The following is a 21016-nucleotide window of genomic DNA, read 5'->3' as shown; positions in this document are numbered from 1 at the left end:
CCCACTTAATTCTCTCAATGCAGCCTAATTCTGTTCGCTACTAATCACTTTGAAAATCAAAGCAATTAAAACAAATTGATATCATACATTCATATGCTTGTCTTTTTGCAAGGAAGTTTTGTATAAATAACTGAATTTGACTGTATACACAATCTTGCTTTTAAAAACCACAGAGGCAACAGAGAGGCATAGTATCACCACTGAGTAATGAGACAAGGGCACAGAGGAGAGATTGCACATGGTCTCCAAAGTTCTTCCTCAAGAACTCCCGCCACCATAAGCCCACAGTCTGCACTTAAACACATGACAGATTAGGCTGAATTTTATTGGAGTACCTACCTGTTGTCACCTTCTCGGGAGTAAAAGACTGTGAAGGTTTGAATGTTCCCTTTTGCTTCTGCAGGTGGGCGCCAGCTGAGACGGACAAACCGGCTGGAAACCAAGACAGGGACTACATCTCTGGGAGCAGAAGGAAGGATGCTGGAGCTCGGGATAGCTAAGGAAGAAGGAGAGGAGGCTGTCAGAGGTATCAGGACACAGGAAGGGCATGTACAGGAAGGCAAAGAACACTCATTAGCAAACAAAGAATGGTAAATTCCATAGATTATAAAGGGAGGAAGAAACAAGAAAGCAATTAAACAGTAAGAGGAATCAAAGGTATATTAGAATTTGGGGGTAGGTTATAAAAATTGGCAAATTAATAATATAGATAATACTACTGCATATTTTTCCAGTTTCTGTTACTCAAGGGATCCATGACAATAAGGAAAAATATTGTTTCGTCATGAAACAGAACACAGACTTACAACAATTGACAAAAGCTTTAGGTAACCAAGCAATTATTAGAAAATCTTATTCCACTCAGAGCCTGTTTATACTGTTCCAGATACAATGTGAAGGAGTTTGTTTTCATATTTACAAAGACCATAGAAAATTAAAAGTAGCAAGTTAAACGCTGGCAAGAGCTAACAAAAAATAGAAGCAGTTCTCATGGATTACGTGCTAGCAGAAGAAATGACTGAAATATTCTACAAGGTGTCAAGATATGCCATGACAGTATGCTTGTTGAGTATCATTGTATTTTAGCCAAATTTAATGATTGTTAGTTATTGGAATAACTGAATCATCTATAATTGGAAAAGTGTTATTCAAACATTTGGGGCATTTATAGTCTGCCAATAGATGGTTGCAATTAAATGTGTGTGTGTGCAGAAAAGAAAATCATGGACTTGGAGAATAGACTTGTGGTTGCCAAGGGGAAGGGGAGGGAGTGGGAGGGACTGGGAACTTGGGTAAATAGATGCAGAATGTTGCCTTTGGGATGGATTAGCAATGGGATCCTGCTGTGTAGCACTGGAAACTTTTGTCTAGTCAATTATAATGGAACATGTAATGTGAGAAAAAAGAATGTATACATGTATGTGTAACTGGGTAACCATGCTGTACAGTAGAAAAAAATATAAATGATAAAAAAATACAAAAATAAAATAAAATAAATGTGTGTGTGTGTGTGTGTGTGATTTCTTAATTTATATTTGCTGGCTATCTCTGTTTTCTGCTTACTTGTTCAAATCCCCAAGTCTAAGAAACATGTGTTTCATTGTGACTGTTGATTCCTAATTCCAAATCACAAGTACCCATTTGTCTACATTTAATCTTCAAACTGGCTTTTGTGGCCCATTTTCTCTAGTTTTTATGGAAGTTAGTCTCCCTTCTTCCATTTACTTTCTCCAGTGGCTGGATGAGTGAGCTTTCCTGCTGTGAACTAAACTCGCATTAGCTGGAAAAATCCATTTGGAGGGGTGTGAGGGCTGGGGATTGGGTGTGTGTATCTCATTTCTCAATGGTTCAAGAAACAATTGATTTAAAATATATACTGGTTATAAAGAGAAAGAGAGTTTTTCCAGAAATGCAAATGCTTTCAGTTATTTCAGCACCACAATTTCTTAGCCAGCTTCTCTGTAGATACAGTTTCCCCTTGCTCTCTTGATCAGCACAATATTTGAAATAAATGGAAGACTGGTGATAAGTTAGTCTATCTTTTATGGCAGAGTGGAAAGGGAGGGAGAGAGCTTGATGCCTGGAGAGGAAGCATCTCTCTTAAAAATAAGGGTGACAGGAGTTCTTGTTGTGGCTCAGTGGTAACAAGCCGAACTAGGAACCATGAGGATGAGGGTTTGGTCCCTGGCCTCACACACTGGGTTAAATATCTGACATTGCTTTGAGCTGTGGTGTAGACTGCAGACATGTCTTGGATCTGGCGTTACTGCGGCTGTGGCATAAGCCGGCAGCTGTAGCTCTGATTTGACCCCTAGCCTGGGAACTTCCATGCACCATGGTGTGGACGAAAAAGACAAAAAAAAAAAAAGAAAAAAAAAATAAGGGTGATAGGAGTTACTCCTGTGGTGGAGTGGGTTAAGGATCTGGCATTGTCACTGCAGTAGCTCAGGCTGCTGCTGGGGTGCGGGTTCAAACCTTGGCTGAGAATTTCCACATACCAATGACATGACCCCCCTTCCGAAATTTGGGTGATATTAAGCCTCTTGACAAAAAGCCTTTACTTCCAGACACCATGGACAGCTTAAACTAGCCCACTGAAGTGAATTTATCTTCTCCCTGCCTGTCACTGCCCTTTAACCTGCTTAACTCAGTTGTGTCTACACTATCTTCTCAACTCTATAGCCTAGAACCCTGAAATGTTCCTGACTCACCCTCACTCACCCCTTTGAGTATTCTCGTTCCCGGACATCTGCTAAATATACTCTATGTTCTCTTCATGGTCACACTCCTATCCATGCCATCATTCCCTCTCACCAGACTTGTCACACCTGTCTTCCAACTCCTTTGCTTTCCTTTCAATCGCCTTCTTCAACTGTATTCTCTGAATAGCATCCAGAATAAACTTGTGAAAAGACACATCTGCTCATATCCTCTACTATTTATCCTTGGTGGCTCTTCTTTACCTCAGAGAAACTCTAACTTCTCAGTCTGCCTGTTGGCTTTGCTCCTGTTTATCATTTTTATTGGTGAGCCTCCCCCATAAAGAGCCCCTAAGAAGATGCTTTCAGTACAAATACTGGTGATCCCAGGGAAGACCAATGGAGAGTCAACGATGTGAGAAAGGGCAGCAGGGGAAGGTTGGAAAGGCTGAGTTATCAGCTGGTTGTCACTGAGGGTGACTCCAGGGCACTGCCAGTGTGGGCCTGGGGAGTCAATGCAGCCCAGGTCTCTGCGATGTCTGGCCCAAGAAGCACACTTGGGGGATTTCTTTACCTGCTCTTCCTTCACCATAGGCTGAGGGTAATCCCATGGGTATTAACCTTCCTGCATGATAGGTATTCCTAGTGCATACTGTTGCCTGAAAAATAATACCTTTGGGGAGAGGCTTGCAGGGGTCCACAGGAAGCAATGTTCTTTAGCTCCACTCATTCAGCAAAAATGCTCAGAACAACTGTTCCTGCCAGTCCTTCTTCTTGGTGCAGAGGAGACACGGCCACTCTTCTCACAGGGCTTGCATGGCTGCTTTCTGGCTTTTGGATGCTTACACTGAATATACTCTCTCTAGGCTGAACCACTCACAATTCCCCAGGACCTTTGCACAGGCAGCTCCCATACTAACAAACCCACCTCAATTCACTTAAGTCCTACTTTCCTCTTGGCTTAGTTTATATGTAGTTTCTCTGGAAAGACTGACTCAAAGTATTTGTAAAATAGCGAATAGACATCTAGTTAATAGCTCTAATAAGAAGGAATGTCTGAAAATCAAAATAATGAACATCTTTATTTAAAAATAGATAAAATAAATAAATAAATTAAAAAAATAGGGTTCAACCTGACAAATAACAAAGTGCACACTTAAATAAAACTGAAAAAAAAAAACCCATCAGGTAAAGTCTATTTAAAATCTGTCGGGGAGTTCCTGCTGTGGTGCAGTGGGATTGGTGGTATCTCTGCAATGCCAGGATGCAGGTTCAATCCCTGGCCTGGCACTGTGGGTTAAAGGATCTAGTGTGGCTACAGCTGCAATTCAGATTTGATCCCTGGACGGGGAACTCCATATGCCAGGGGGTGGCTTAAATAAATAAATAAACAAATAAATAAATAAATAAAATCTGTCGAAGTAGCAAGACTTTAAAGAATGTTAGTACACAATGTTGGCTAAAGTGAGGTACACTCTTTTACTGTCAAAGTATGGAAAACTACAATCGTTTTAGAAGTCAGTCTGGAAAAGTCCTTTACAGTGAAAAATATTCATTCCATTTGACCAAACATTCTCATATCTATACATGTATCATTTGAAAAATGATGAAAAACCCCTTTAATCAATGCATCCATGTGAAATCATAAACAGCACATTTTCTCAAAATGTTATACCTATAAATCTCACCAGGTTAAAGAAAATGGGATTCTCTCAAGATTTTTTTTAGCAAAAGACTTAAAAAACAAAATGTGAACAATGAGGACTTGGAAACATTCTTTTGAGAATTTCTAAGAAGGAAGAGAGATATGTTTTAAAAGACCAAAAGAGACCTGTCAAATTCTTTTTCCCCAGAGCACCTTGCTTATAGATGGTATCCCATCCAAAATGAGCTAGTTTCTTACCCATTCAGGGGCTACCAAGGAGGAGGCTGATGGGGGTCCCCACAGAAGCTTTTCTCTCCAGGCCTCCAAAGTGGCTTCTCATAGAGCCAGTCTAGACTCGATTTATCAGTTAAAACTTAGAATAGAATTAATCATGGAGTCTTTACCTCAATTTAAAGAGCCATTATATGAAAGGGAAGGGACATGTTTTTAACAAAGGAATGGCTTCTTACTTTGTACAGGGAAAATCATTTTGTTCTTACTAATCCTCCATGCTTTCTCTCAACAGTAACTTGTCTTCACATAAGGTCTCAATAAAGAACCAATCAGGACTTCTTTTCTTTGCTCTTGGAGGCCTAATCTCCAGTCTGGCCCTAATCTTCCTGGTCCATTACTGTTGTCATGGTTACAGCTTCTTTATCTGTTGTCATGGAGAAGAAGAGGCGAATCTGCCATGCTATAATATAGTCTATTTTTTTTAAGAACCTTTTTAAAAAAATTTTATCGTAGCAAAATCCAGCAAAAGGAGATTTCTAAAGATAAAATAAATGCAAAAAATAGATAATTTTGAAACCCAAAACTAATAATAATATTCTTATAATGTCAGTGCAATAACATTGGTAATGATTTCATTGTTGGGTTAATTTTTCTGTGGAGCCACATTCTCCCCAGATACCAGAGATTTTTTTCTGTCAGATTTCTAATATACAGAGCTTAGAGACATTATTTTTTTTCTGAGCTTATTAACAGTGCCCAACCTCAAATATAAGAGATATATGAAAGATATATTCATAAAAACACAATTTAATTTGCATTAAACATTAAGTAATCCATAGGAGATTAATCGAGTATTTCCCTATTATTCTCCTTATCATTAATTAAAATACTACAAATGTAGCCACCAGATCAACTAGTTGCTTTACAAGCTTGAAGTTTTTTTTTTTTTTTTTTTTAATAGGCACACCTGTGGCATATGGCAGTCCCCAGGCTAGGGGTCCAATTAGAGGTGTAGCTACAGCCAATGCCACAGCCATAGCCATGCTAGATCTGAGCCAAGTCCGCAAGCCACACCACAGCTTGCAGCAATGCTGGATCCTTAACCCACTGAGCAGGGCCAGGGATTGAATTTACATCCTCATAGATACTAGTCAGGTTCATTAACACTGAGCTGCAGTGGGAACTCATAGAAGATTGGATTAAAAACATAATAGAAATAGAAAACATAAATGAAATGATAGGATCATTTTGTCTAATCATCTAATTGTGCTAAGGGCAAACAACTATTCCTTTTCCTTTTATACTTTTTTCCTGTTATTCCCTTGACATCAAACTTTAGCTTTTAATTATCTAAATAGAGAATGGAGAAGTAGCTAACATTTAAATTTTTGTTTAAAGTTCTTATAGTTCACAAAGTAATTTCACAAACTTACAAAAAAAAAAAAAAAGCTTGTGTGTGTGTGGTTGAAAACGATAAGGATTAATATTTTTTTTCCTAAAGTTTCAAATAATTTTCAGAACTCAAAGAATCATGATTTTTGAGTCAGTGTAGAAAGACTTAGTAAATCTAAGAAAAGTTGATTTTAAAAAAGAGTGATTTGAAACCATGTTTCATTTTACATTAATATGAGATAGCAATTAATGAACTCTACAATGACTCATTAAATCTAAATCTTTACATAAAATAACTCACTGGGTTAGTATCCAAAACAAAGAAACCAATCTATATTGAATTTCTAACAATCTCCTATTTTTATGCTTGAAGTTAAGAATTCATTATTTTTAAATCATGACTTTTTTTTGAGAGAGCATTTTGAAAGTGTAAGATGTATACATGTAAGACAATCACAAAGTTTGAGACAGTCTCTCATTTACAAATGAGATCCATCCTAAATTTTTCAGCAGGATGGTTGTTTAGAAATCAGAACACCTTTTCTCACTAAATCATTTCTATTCTGTCTCCAGAAATCTATGTAACATCATTTCATCAACTTTCCAGAGTAATCATGCTATAGAGTTAGATGATACATGTTTGAGTTTTCTTTGATAAATCAATATATGTATCCAATCATTATCCATTCAATATTAATGGAGGGATGAGGCTGTGCAAGGCAAGGGGTGAAGGCCTATTTTAATCTGGTTCCCAGTTCCAGAAAGGAATGGCAGCTGGGGAATTTTCCCTGCCCCTATTCTTCATCCTCAAGCACCTATCTCCGCCCACGTGGCTCCTCTGGTCCCAGCCTACACTCTCAGCTGCCTTAGGCAGCAGTAAACCCAAAGAAGGATCCAGCTGAAGATCTCTAGGGTGAGAAGCTATGCTTGAGGAGTTTCTAAAGACTTGAGTTGTAGGCCTGGTTCCTCGCTGTCTCTCAGCTCTCCATGCTGAACTTGCTGGGTTCCAGACAGACCTCAGGCTTTCACCTCTGCTACTTCCATATGCTAAACTTGAGCTGGAATTTCTCCTACCAGCTGCTTCACTGCTCTGACTTGGGCTTCTTCAGATTCCAGTCACTCGTTGATGGCCACCCTGGCTTATGTGCCTCTCTTCTGAGCTTTTACAGGACAGTAAGCATCCTCTCAGGATAATTCCTACAGTGTGCTTTTGTGGTCTGGTCATTTTTTGGTGTCCTATCTTGAAGTATATGCTCTGCTTGCTAAGAGCTGGAACCAAGTTTAAACTGTTCACTTTAATCCCCAAATCTCAGGCAGGGTAATTCATCACATCAGAGACATCTTATGCATTCTGGCCGTGTTGCTAAATGAAAGGCTTTGAGAATTTGTGAAATTGTAATATTAGGACTGTGATTAGAACATTTCTTTTCACATCCTTGAAAAATGGGTATTTGAGACTAAGTACTGGAAGGGAACTGAACTACCACTGCAAGCTGGTTATGTTAATTGTTATTACTCTGCTGATAAATTATGACATACGCTGAAAAACTGAACTCAAAGAAGGTTCCCAGGGAGTGTAGATTTGGGATGAGAATATTCCATTTTAATCAGATGGAGAGGGGAAAAATATTTCTGAAATCCAGTGACACGCCCAACAACATAGATGGTGTGTTCATATAGGCATATTCCCAAGAGGAATAATATTCTTCTTAAGAAGCAGAAAAGAATGCCATCCTGGAAGGCTGGTTGGGGCTGACCTGTGTGTCCACAGGAGAACCAGGGGTTCTATTACAGGCAGTCTGAGGCATATCCCAGGACCACCATCAGAGAAATTGCCAGGCCAAAGTGGTATATTAAGATTTATCTATGGCCACAGAAAGAGATAAGAAGAAAAACAAATTCTGCAAAGTATTATCCTGTCAGTAGAAATAACTAATTCTGGAAAGTATTATCATATCAGCAGAGAGAACTGCATCTTGCAGAGGTTAAAATCTTTTCAAAAGACGAAATAAGGAGGAAAAAAAATCTGGTAAAGGGTCAAACAGTACATGTGTGAATGAATGTTTTCACACTCATATCTGTACATTGTATGCTTTTAATGCTTTCTTTATTTCCCCTTGTTTATTTAGGGACATACCTTTTAAAAAGTTTACCCAAAATGGAGCAATGACCATAGGCAGTTTGTGGAGGCGGCTAATCCATCATTTATGTAAACAAAGGGTTTTGACTAGAAAATCGCAATTAATTGATGCTGGATCCCGGCTCTGACATTCTGTGACTATGTGATTTGGGAAGTTATTTTGCTTCTGTGAAGCTTATTTTCCACATTTAAAAAGTGATGCAAATGTTTAACATATAGGGTCAAGTGATGATGAGATGGATTTCAAGGGCTGCTCACAGTTTCTTGTGTCTGATTTGTATTCAGTAAGCGGTGTTTTTACTTTCTCTATCTTTAGATCCAGGGAGCAGAATATCTGTTTCTGCTGGCCCCATGTCAAGCTGTCTGGCTGGAAATCTAGAAAACCTACTGGAAAGGCTTTAAGGAGGATTTGGTCTTCGACAGGTCAGGTGAACTGGGGACACGATTGCTTCCTACAGCCAGGGACCAGACTTGGTCCCCTCATGCTCTCCCTTTTTCCTTAATCAGGTAGCAGAGAAGAAAACCATCCTTTGTTTTCCCTTTTTCTCACCCCACATGTCTACTTCTTCAAGAATTTACTTCATCTTTTCTCCTCTGCATTTTCTTACTAATCACTGTACTCTTTCCATATGTCACTATTCCAGGTCTCTGTGAGGCCATCTTTAATCATCAGTCCTGTCAATGTCTCTCCCTGGCATCTTTCACCACCTGCATCTTCTTTCCAACCCCCAACTCCCCTTGTTTCCATCCTTTCCCTTGAGTTTATGCCATTGAATTCTTAGTCATTGTTTATCCCTTCTCCATGCCCAGGGACCCCAAACGTGCCATTTCAATCATTCCCCTGTCACCAGAGCTTCCTCTAGGGATAAAGCCTGACAAGCTGTGACATCTCTCCTCCCATCCCTCATGTGCCTTTATCATCATTCACCTCATCCCAGCCATATGGTGCTTTGTCCTGGACTGCCATGCAGTTGTCTTCTCTGGCCATGAAGAACATCTAAAGAACACACGCATTGCTGATACAAATCAGCATGGCAAGCTTTAAAGAGCATCGTTTTTCCATGCAATTTCCTTTGGTAATAAGATGCTATCAAAGGAAAAAAGCAGACAGGCTGCGTCATTAAGAAAAAAAGAATTGACTCAGTGCTAGAGAATCTTAAATTTTTTTTTGTTGTTAAGCAACTGAATTTTTCTAGTAAGAAACTCAAGTACAAGCAAGTTGAAGATAATGCAAATTAAATAAGAAGAACTAAAAGTTTAAGCAACTCACTTCATAACGTAGGTGCTTTTAAGAACTGCTTTTACTATCTCAGGATACCAAGTGACAAAAGAAGAAAAAAAGGCTCCAATTATGTTTGATGATTCAGTGAGTTCTACTAATGGCAAACTTCCAAGTTGGTCCATGAGATGTAAAATACATTTAAACATTTAAGTATATTGTGTAAATGTAGCTGTGGAAATGCTCACTGCCAGGATGGGCTACTTTCAACCTTCTGAACTTCTTTGAGAATAAGAGTTTCAGAATGGTAGGTTTATCAAGTGCTACATGCTTTGGAAAGGATGAAATGGGTATGTGAGGGGACACTGAAGGCCGAGGGTCACTGGTAGGACCTACGTGTTTAAAAACCCTAGCTCATCCTTGAACTTTACAGCCACCCAGGACACATTAAAGGAAAATATAGATTAAAAAAGAATAAAGGAGGATATAAAACTAAGATAAAATTATTACTTATTCCAATTAAGGTTACACAAGCAGAACCTTATATCACTGTTATGAAGCCACCAAAGAGACAGGAATCACAGAATGCCAAAGAATAGTGTTTCCTTAGATCCCTGTTTCTTTTTGAGTTTGTCCTTCTAAGCCTTATACAGCTAAGAGAGACTGACAGATAGACCAGTTCTGTTGTGTTCCCCTTTCTGGGAAGTAAGACAGTAGGCACAGTGACTTTGCAGGCACCGCTGAGTGATTACTCATGTAAGCTCCTCCCTTTTAGTTTTTAATGTACTACAGCAAGGAGAATAATAGTAAAGCTGTAAACCATAGAAGAGGTTTATTGACCTGAACCTAGCACTCATTCTTCAAATACATTAAGTAGGAGCACAAAAGGAGTAACTACCAGAGATGGCTGATTAAGTAATAAAAACACATTAGATAATCATAAATTATGGCTGTGCATCAAATGCCAGTATTCTCCTTGGTCACTCTAAATAGAACAATATGGATTCTTACAGAAAAGATGGGTCTTTTAAGAAGTCTTGTTTAATTAAAAAAATCATTAAATATGTTAGTTTACCTAAAGACCCATATCAGTTTGAATTATGGTTGGTAACTTTATCAAATAATTCCAAATATAATATAAGGCATGTGAAGTTCTGAAACAAGATACCAATATGAATTTATCGTAATCTATTTTAAGTTTGACTCCCGGTTGCTACTCTACTTAAAGCAAAATATGTTACATGTTCATTACCATCAAGTAAGAGGCATGATAGATGATATATTTTTTTTTTCTGAAATAAAGTGAAAAGAATCCTGGGATTGCAATTAGGAGGTAGTCTACATTCCCTTTCAGTTAGTAGTTGGGAAAATATCTCCTAGTGTGCAGAAAAGTTAATCCTTAAGGTTGCTACAACTAAGGTTCTATAACCCCAGGAAGCAACAATAACTTCCATATCTGTCTCTTTTTTGTTTTCTTTTTTTCTTCCTTTCTTTTATCCCTCTTTTTTATTTTTTTCTTTGAAAATGATTCATTCAAATTTGAGGCAGAATTTGGATCCTAGTGGCAGCCTAAACACCCAGTTCATGGGTGATAGCTGGGTTTAAAATAACATGAAAACAGAAAGGGTTTGCAATTAGGGTCATTAATGATTTTTTTTCTGGGGGGGGTCTTTTTAGGGCCATACCTGTGGCATATGAAAGTACCCAAGCTAGAGGTTGAATCAGAGCTGTAGCTGCTTGCCTATACCACAGTTCATGACAATGCTGGATCCTTAACCTACTGAGAGGGACCAGGAATTGAACGTGCATCTTCATGGATACTAGTTGGGTTCATTACTGCTATGCCATGATGGGAACTACAGGGTCATTAATGATTATAGAGTGGAATTCTGTGCCAAAGTCACTACTGATTATGTGCCTCCTATCTCTGAATTTTTCCCACTGTCAAAACATCACATGAACCCTCTTATTTAATATAATCACAAAGACAGAGATTATAGTAGATGATACCCATAAAATACTTTGAGTGCAGTTACAGACAGAGTCTAAAGATAAAGAGGAAAATAAATGGCACCAACCCTTGTCTTGACTATTTTACCACCTTAATAAATATCAGCATGTTCTCTATTAAGCAAAAACATAGATTGCCCTTGCATAGGAAGGCTCAGTAATCTTAGGATGGAAATTCACACCAGAAATGTCTATAAATCTTCACATTGAGAGGCAGCTTTTACAGCACTTGAAAGCACAAGGGCTTACTGGGGTCAAACAGGGCTCTGTGACTTACTCTCTGTGTGATCCCAGATGAGATGCTAAACATTTCTGTGTGCTATTGCAAAGAGGGTCAGAAAGAACAATAGAGCAGAACAATAGAGTATCCAAAAATAAACACAAAAAAAATACACAAAAGCTACTCAAAAAAAAAAAAAGAAGGAAACATAGGAAACATATTGAAGTGGGAAGGCAGTTCTAGGAATATGATAAATAAAACCCATGAAGAAAAATATTGATAAATTTGACTATGTTGCCACTAAAACCTTGTATGGAAAAGCATAATAAATGAGACTGAAATATGAATGACAAACTTGGACAATATTTTTAGTAATATTATAAAGGACTGACTTTCCTAATATTCTAATAGGTATCACAAATCAATTAAACTAACCAAGAAAAAAAGCTATAAGAAAGAGAGAAGATGGGAAAGTAGTATCAGTATATAACATTTATTTCAATATATTTGAAAATTCCTATTTTTATCTTCTCATCAGAGCAATTTTTTTTTTAAAAATATTAAAGTATAGTTGATTTACAATGTTGTGTTACTTTCAGGTGTATAGCAAAGTGATATATGTACACAGACACACACACATGCATATATATATGTGTATATATATATATACACACATATATTCTTTTTCAGATTCTTTTCCATTGTAGGTTATTTCAAGATATTGAATGTAGTTTCCTGTGCCATACAGTAGGCCTTTGTTCTGTATTTATTTCACTCATGGCAATTATTAATTCCACCGAAAAGAATTATTTCACTGTAATGGATGTCACTGTAAAAACACAAAGCACTATGGCCTTCACCTTCAGGAATGCAAAAATTCATTAAGCTTCAAATGGGAAGGAAAACATCATTCTCACACCTTGGTTATGTAAAGCAAAGAGTAAATGATACACTATATTCACAAGTAAATATTTTGACAGAGGAAAAAAATTACCTGTACAGAATTCAGAGCTCCATTCCACACTTACTGGAACATTTCTAAATTACTAATAAAGAATTTGGGATTCTGAAGCTATTTTGCAATAAGCAAGAACATATGGTTATGAAAGTTCCCTCCATACTAGAGTTATATCTGGACAGGGATCACAATACAATATTTAAAGAAATCCACTTAAGGATGACTAGCAAACAAACCCAGTACAAGATGAGTTAGAGAAGTTGTCTTCTGTCCTTGCTGCCACCCTGTTACATCATAATCCAAAGATGTAAATGATCCTTTCTAGGATCTAATTCTCTTGGGTATAGATAAGGGCTAGGAAATTTGGGGACTGTAGAAGTTTTATTGTTGAACTCTCTATAATCAATCACTCTTTGCTCTCAGGAGAGGAGGTACCCCTGACCAGACAAGAGCACATGGCTGTATTGCCTTCTGCAACAATTCTCTATGTACTAGAGAATTAACAGAGAATGCAATAGAATCATGCTAGATTTGAGTTATAAAGGTGACTGCAATAATTAAAAAGAGAGGCAGAAAGGCAAAAACTAAACTTGCTTCCAAAGAAAAGAGTATGCAAAGAGAAAAACCCAAACTTCATGGTAAAATCCTGGCAAATGTAGTTATTACTTAAGTTATCATGCCCAGTGATGTCATGCAGCTATCACCTAGCCCTGATATTATGTGAAAAGAAGGGCATTTTGCCTCTATGGTATTCTTTCTCAAAACCTGTAACCCCAGTCTAAATCATGAGAAAAGCTTCAGACAAACCCAGTTTGGGAGATGGTCTGCAGAATAACTGGCCTACTCTTCAAGACACTCAATGTCTAGAAAAACAAGGAGAGACAAAAACCATTACGGAAAAAGGATACAGGGAAGACATGACAACTAAACATAAGTGGTACCCTGGATTGGATCTTGAGACGGGAAAACATTAAATATTAATGGAAAAACTGGTAAAATCTAAATTTTAATAAATTTAGATTTCTTAATTTTCATAAATACACCATGGTAATGAAAGATGTTAACAATGAAGGAAACTGGATGAGAAGTGTACAGGAGCTCTGCAATATCTATACAACTTTTCTATAAATCAAAAAAAAAATCCACAGTATATAGAAAGTTTATTTAGAAAAGGGAGAAGGAACTGTTGCTCTAATTATAGTTTATAATCACCCTAAAGCAATTAGCTTTGGTGTTTTTAAAAAAGCTTAGAGTAGACTCCTTGGAAAAAAAAGACATTTATCTTTTAGGAGTGTGCCATTTCATTCTGAGTGAAGAATTAAAGAAAAGAATGAACAAGAACAGTGTTCAGTTTTAGTGTGGTCATGGCAAACATCCGTCAGCCAGTGTGGAAAGGTGAATCCTGGAGGGCTGAAAGGGATGTACACCACCATGACTTCCAAACACAGACCAGAGAGACAAAGCACGTAGACGACATCCATCCATCTGGGAAGCATCACCCCATTCAGAGCACTAATGATTCACACTCCTGCTTGTGTAATGCCTGACACCAATCTAACTGTATGTTCACTTTGTATTTCATTGTAGGGAATAATACTTTGGATTCCAGTGAGCTTCTTGTTTCATTCTGGTTTTCAGCTTATGTAGTAGCGAATAGCTTGTAAAATTAAAGGTGACAGAATGGAAAGACAGTTTTACTCAAGTTGGTATAATGAATTCCAAGAGAGCATGAACCTGGTCATCACCAAGGTTGCTTTTCTTATGGGGAGAGTCTTGGGTAAGGAGTTTGACAGGCACATCACAGTGAGTTTTACAGCCTAGGATGGTACCCTGAGTAACTTGGTGTTCTGCGCGCTTCCTTAGAAAAGAGTGGGAACATCATTGAGGATGGTAGGAAAATGAGAAGTAATAATATCCAGGGCCATAAAATTAAAAATTGTGGAAGATTTACTTTTTGTAAATGTGTAACTATGAAGAAGAGGGAAGTGTGAAGCAGTGAGTCGAAGGATTTGCTGAGGGAAGTCTAGAAGGCACCCATTAAATTTATCAAAGAGAACATTTATATCCTAATAACTCAGATGAAAGGATTGAATAACCACAGGGATCCATGAAATCCAGAAAGTTAAAATTGTGTTTCTAAAAACTAACATATCACAAGTTATGCTGGTCCAGGGTAAGGATGTCATGGATCACTAAAATCTAGGATGTACTTGCACATAAATTAAGTGCTCTCTAAAGATGAAAATTTGATGCCAGCAAATTTGTAAAACTCAAATTTGTCAGAAACTTCAACTTCTTTCTCCTTTAAGACTCTCCTATATCTGACAATCAATAGTGATGATACATAATTTTCAATTTTACTTCACTCTTACTCTTGTCTATAGTCTCCTTCACGCATATCAACTCAGAAACATGGTCCAGTTTGTGATGGTGTTGTTTTGGAAGATAACTACCCATGTGTGCTCTTATTCTCTTACTTTACCATTCCTCATATTTAGGTCATTTTACTACACCTTCAGCTCATTGAAAAACAGGAAATATAAGTCACTAGGTACCTTCATCACAATGTCTTCATAATAACCCCATCTAAAGGAAGTTATCCACTTTTTACCTAGGTAATGAGTCTGGTAGGTTCTTCTCTGACAGATGCTTCACCAGGAACCATGCTGTATCAGCATTTGACTAACCCTCATGCTATCAATGGTAGAATTTAGAAATGTGTATTAAAATTTTTCTAAGTTATCATAATGACATATTAGGGAGCTTCCTGTGCCATTTTCACTCTGAATTTATCATCTGCTATGAAATATATTTATAACTCATACTAACACAACCACTTCTACATTTTGAGGTGATCCTTGGGATGTAGGATACTGAGATTTGTTGAATAAATCAATGGCCACATTTCATGTCCTCCATGGTTTTATATATACCGATGAAATTTCATTCTCAGACCTCATTTTTCCAATCTTAAAACAATAAACCCAACCTGCTCCATCACCACACAATGATATTTTTTCCCTCCTCTTCCCTTTGCATATATTAATCTTTATATGAAACTCCATTCTCCTTTCTTGATTATACTAGTTTCCCTTTTTGAATAGATCCTTTGTTTCCTTTATTGAGCAAATTGAGTGATCCACAATTTTTAAAATATAAACATGCTATTATTTTTTATGATAAGATTTTAAAAATAAGAAAAGAAAAACTTGTCTCATAAATCCTTACTATTAATCTCAAAATGTTATTAATCCCTTTATTGCAGGATACATTTAAGATAAGGTGCATTCTACAGTCTCACCCCACCCCATTCTTACTTCTGTTTTTTAGTTTCTCTCATAAAAATGCCACCCATACAGGAATGTCATGCTAAAATATGGCAAGATAATTTCTGTGAGAGAATTCATTTTCACCTCTACTAAATTAATCTGGGTTGAGACTGAGCCATGAAGATAAAAGCTTGTTTAATTTGGATTTTAGCATATGTTTTTCTAATATATATTTTAAAACTGAGCAAATCTGTTTCACCCAGACTGGAATAGTTTTATATATAGAAAGCTTTCCTGAACAATCCAAAGGAATAAGAAGACATAAAACCTTTTATTCATCTGTATTATGGCTTGTCTCCTTAGACTAAAAGCTCCATTAAAAAAGGTACATACTTAATTCATACACTTACTCTTTCATTCATCTATCCATCTGATCGTTTATTCATTTAAAATATATTTGCTGGTCCTCTTCCACACATCAAGATCTGTTCTAGGTGATGGAAATGTAGTTTGAGATAACCCCTTTCTCTCTTGAAGCACACATTCTTTGTACCTTCCCCAGTGACTGATTCAATATGTTAGGTTGAGTAGAGAGGCTCTAATGATCATAAGCTAGGGAGATTTGGTGCTATTTGATATTATATTGACCAAGAGGCAAAAAACAAGTAACATCTGAGAATGAAAGGCAATAGAGGACTGGTTAAACATAGAGCCAAATCCCTGTGCCACATAATAGGTGTATGTAGCTACAAAAGTTACTTTCTCTTTCTGAGCCTCAGTTTCCTCACCTATATCCTGTGGATGATAATAGCAGTACCTAACCCCTAAAACTATCTTGTAAGTCAAGTGAGTGAAAATTTAGAAAATAGGCACATACATTAACGCCTGACTCACAGGACATTTCTGTTAAATAAAGGAGATGCCTAAGAGGAAAACACAATAACTAGGAATTAGATTACAAGAAGGTGACTACTAATACCAATTTTGCCAGCGCACTACATTGGCCAAACACTTCAATCTTCCTAAGCTTTTACTTCTTCATTTTAAAGACACATATAAGAACTCCCACTGCCTCTATCATTCAGGTATAGTGAGTCCAAATGACTTCCTGATCCCAGAAGAAAGTTTCAAAATTAGAAATAATGCAATAAGTGCTGCTTTTTGCCCCATGAGTTGCCACACCCCCCCCAACTCCCACCAAGGGGAACAATTTAGGCTGGAAGGAGATATGAACACTGAGAACAATTGTTTATTGTTATAAGTAATTATATCATCACTTTTTTTGAATGATCACTATGTATCAGGTATTGGGCAAATCATTGGGCACATTAAGTGGATTCACATCATGGGAGGCTTTGGGCATTTCAGAAATGCACCAAAGGTCACTGATCAAATGGCAGAGACTGTTTGCAAACCCCAGCTCTTGGCTGTAGTTGATAACCATATAGTATGTACAAGCACAGAGATTATTAAAAACAACTTCTACTGACACCATCTATAGCTGCCTTCCTGGTATTTGAAAATGAATGTTAAGTGCTGAGTGTTGTGTACTTGTCATGAAAAAAAAATAGGTAGAAAAAAAAGCTAAAGTTATTAAAAGTCATATTTCCCAGGTTGAAATTACTGATGCATTTGCAGTATTTAGTGGCTTGTCAGAGTGGCAGCCTTATTTTGCTGTAAACCCACAGGCATATCGTTAGTGTCATCTTTGAAATACTCACTAATTCAATGACAGAAATGTAAATTCTTTTCAGTCTAGTAGGTATAGAGCCACCTGTTTTTTGAAAACCTAAGCAACATGTATTTAGTGCATGATAAAATTAAGAAAGCTACCACCAAATGAATCACAGATGCTAATTTGCTGGCATAAATGTAGAATGATATATTGTACAATCCTGGCAATTATGTCAGAAATCAGTCTAAAGTAATTCATTAACACCTTTTCTTCAGGAAAAAAAAGGAGGAAGCTGACATCTGTAACTAATATTATGATCTATGTTATTTTATATTATGTTTTTGATTTTATGAACAGTAGACAACCATAAGATAATTGAATAGCTAATTATTAAAATACTCAGTTTTTTCATTCAGTCACTGTTCAAGAATGCAGATTAATTTCGCAAATTATAGGTCTTATTTTATGGATGAGGAGGAAGAAAACTGACAATGTTAGAGAGGTACATTAACTCCTTCATGGCCGGATGCAGCCTGTAAGGATGTATTTGATTCTGTACAAGAGCTAAGGTTCTAGAATATTCTAGAAAGCCAAACAAATACAAATTAAATTGAGTTTTAAATGTACTAACAACTCTGTAACTTAAAAGCAAATCACACTCTCATTAACCTGTTCTGAAATATGTTTCCAAACTTAAATATATTCCTTTACTTATTAAATATATTATTAAGGAATTATTTGTTTCAGGGCCCTCTGTAAAACAACTGTGGTGGGTATTACCCTCAGGTGACCTCAGTGATGTTAAGGTGACTAAGCACAGTTGGATTCCTAGTCAATAGAATATGGCAAAATTGATGAGAGAGGCACTCTCCTGCATTATAAAGCAGAAGTGATAAAAGTCCTCACTCTCTTAATTAGGTAACAGCTTATAAAGCTCCCTTAGCAAACTGAAAAGAGCACTTTTCCTGATGACCTTGAAGAGGCGAGCTGCCACTGATCAATGACCAGCAAGAAGATGGGGATGCTGGTCCTATAGACCCAGATAAACAGATTCTGCCAACAACTTACAAGCAAGGAAGTGGGTCATTCCCCAGTCAAGCCTCTGATGAGACCTCCACCATGAGCAGCATCAAGATTGTACCCTGGTCAGACCCTAAAGCAGAAAACTCAACAAAGTTGACCCATGGCAGCTGCAAGGTAATTAAATGCATGTCATACTAAGGTACCAAGTTTGTGGGAATTTATTATCCAGCAATAGAAAATGGATACAGCAACCTATCATGTAGGTCAACATGAGAAACTCCCAAAAGGTCAGTTACTGCTCTCCTTTTCTTAGGAAAGTGGAGATCATCATGCCTACTGGAGAAAGTCTCAACTGTCTTCAGAAAGGCCCTTTGGAGAACATCCAACATATTAACATAGGTATGATCAATTCAATTCCTCCTAAGTGTATATTCTGAGTGAAATGTAGTTGCTGTTCATGTGCATAAATGATTTAATATTACGAGAGACATGGTAAATGAATGGTACTCCTCCAAATAATGTTTAAACAATTAGGTAATAAAGTTCTAATTAAAAAAAACCTTATTGAGGTATGATTTCTATTCAATAAATGGTACCAATCTGAAGTATATACTTTGATAAGCTATATAAAACTGACAGATGTATAAACCCATAAATTACTACCAGAATCAAGAAATGGATCCTGGAGTTCCTGCTGTAGTAGAGCAGGTTAAGAATAAGACTGCAGAAGCCTGGGTTGCTCTGGAGGTGCAGATTTGGTCCCCAGCCTGGTGCAGGGGGTTCAAGGATCTGTCATTGCAGCAGCTGTGGCTTGGTTCAACCCTGGCCCAGGAGATTCCATATGCTGCGGATATGGCCAAAAAGAAAAAAAAGAAATGGATCCTACCTGTCAACACTTAAATGCTTCCTAATTCCCCCTTTTCACTTGATATAATGTAGATTCTTTAAATTTTCTGGTCATGTTGTGAAACTGGAAAAGCAGTCTACTTAAAATTCAATATCTTAGAAATTCTTCTTTTGGTATAATGACTACAATTTTATAGCATGATAATCGCGTATGCTGCTGCTTCTCTGATCATGCAAACACACCGGTATGTCTATTACAGGGAGTTTACCCTTTATGGGTATATGATAGTCATCATACATAGTGCTTATATATATTTTACAACCATGGATATTTCCATTTCTGTTTGGCTCAAAATGAACAAATCACCAATCATGTCTGCAGGGGGAAAAAAATCAATTGAAAATATGGTCATAATGATTGCTTACATTTATGCAATGAATAGCTCTCAGTAATTAACTGACATCATACACTGGAAAAATCAATATGAAAAATGCCCATGCATAGCTTTTCTATTTCATCAGCAGAGGCTGCTTGCTCTGCCTCTGTCGTAGCATCAGGCCAGCCTGAGCAGAGGAACTTAGGTGATACCTGTCATAGGCAATTAGTCAAACAGAAAATTGTGAAAAAAATGGTTTGTAGATTGAGAGCAATTCCATCACCCTCAAATGTCTCTTACGAAATGAAAATCTTAGGTTTTCCATTTAGCCATCTTTGAATTGTTAAATATTATTTTCCCCCATTCATGCAAACTAACGAATATGAATAAGTGCAAGAGATTTGGGAATGTTTAGGGAAGAAAATACATGAAACTTTGCCCAGCTGAAAGTAGATCTCAGTCCTCCATGGCAGTACTCCTAATTGTAACCACATCAAATAAGGAAGAATCAGTAAGGATTACCAGAGATATTCACAAAAAAATGATTCCTACAACGCTGGAGATTTTTATCCAGACTTGAGATAAAAGATAGCAAAATCAAAAAATCATATTTGATTATTTTCTCTTCATAGAATAAACATGACTTTTACTGGCATTCCTGCCATATGATCTTTAATTCACTCACCCTAACGAAAGTATATTTTATGTCATGGACATAGAGAACAGAATTGTGGTTTCCAAGGTGGGGAGGGAGAGGAAGTGAGATGGACTGGGAGCTTGGGGTTAGTAATGCAAACTATTACATTTAGAATGGATAAGAAATGAGGTCCTACTATACATCACAGGGAACTATATCCAATCTCTCTTGGGAGAGATCATGATGGAAGATAGTATGAGAAAAAGAATTTATATGTATGTATGACTGGGTCACTATGTTGTATAGCAGAAATTGATACGATACGGTAAATCAACTCTACTCTATAAAAAGATAGCTGTTAAAAATATATTTTGTATGATAATTCTTGGCTTCCTTATTCTTATTTTATCATTCCTCCCGCTCCATTTCATGAACTTAAGTTTGCCAGATTACATCAACTTTGGAAGGAGGTTACATCAACTTTTGCTTACCTGCCCCCCCACCCCATATTCCCCACTGTCACTGAAATGCAGCTCTAGAAATGAAGAGAATGGCATAGTTTTTGTTTCAGTCATCCCAGTGGTTGCAATGAGAAGCAGAGGTTCAGAGAACATGCTTGGTAAAGAGATGGACTTGGAAAATCCATTACACAAATGTGACTTCAACAAGCAA

At 37.1% G+C, this 21016-nt stretch overlaps 1 protein-coding gene across 1 annotated transcript in view; it reads right to left on the bottom strand.

The window, feature by feature from the left end:
* The window catches only part of DCC (DCC netrin 1 receptor), a 1209032-nt gene that overhangs the window by 393960 nt on the left and 794056 nt on the right, over positions 1-21016 (bottom strand). The window contains exon 8 of the mRNA XM_047769428.1: positions 340-496. Coding sequence (XP_047625384.1) covers positions 340-496 — 157 coding nt within the window. The remainder of the gene's footprint in view (positions 1-339; positions 497-21016) is intronic.

This window comes from Phacochoerus africanus, chromosome 2 (assembly GCF_016906955.1).
Source record: "Phacochoerus africanus isolate WHEZ1 chromosome 2, ROS_Pafr_v1, whole genome shotgun sequence".
Lineage (NCBI taxonomy): Eukaryota > Metazoa > Chordata > Mammalia > Artiodactyla > Suidae > Phacochoerus > Phacochoerus africanus.
This window is presented reverse-complemented; position numbering and strand designations above follow the sequence as displayed.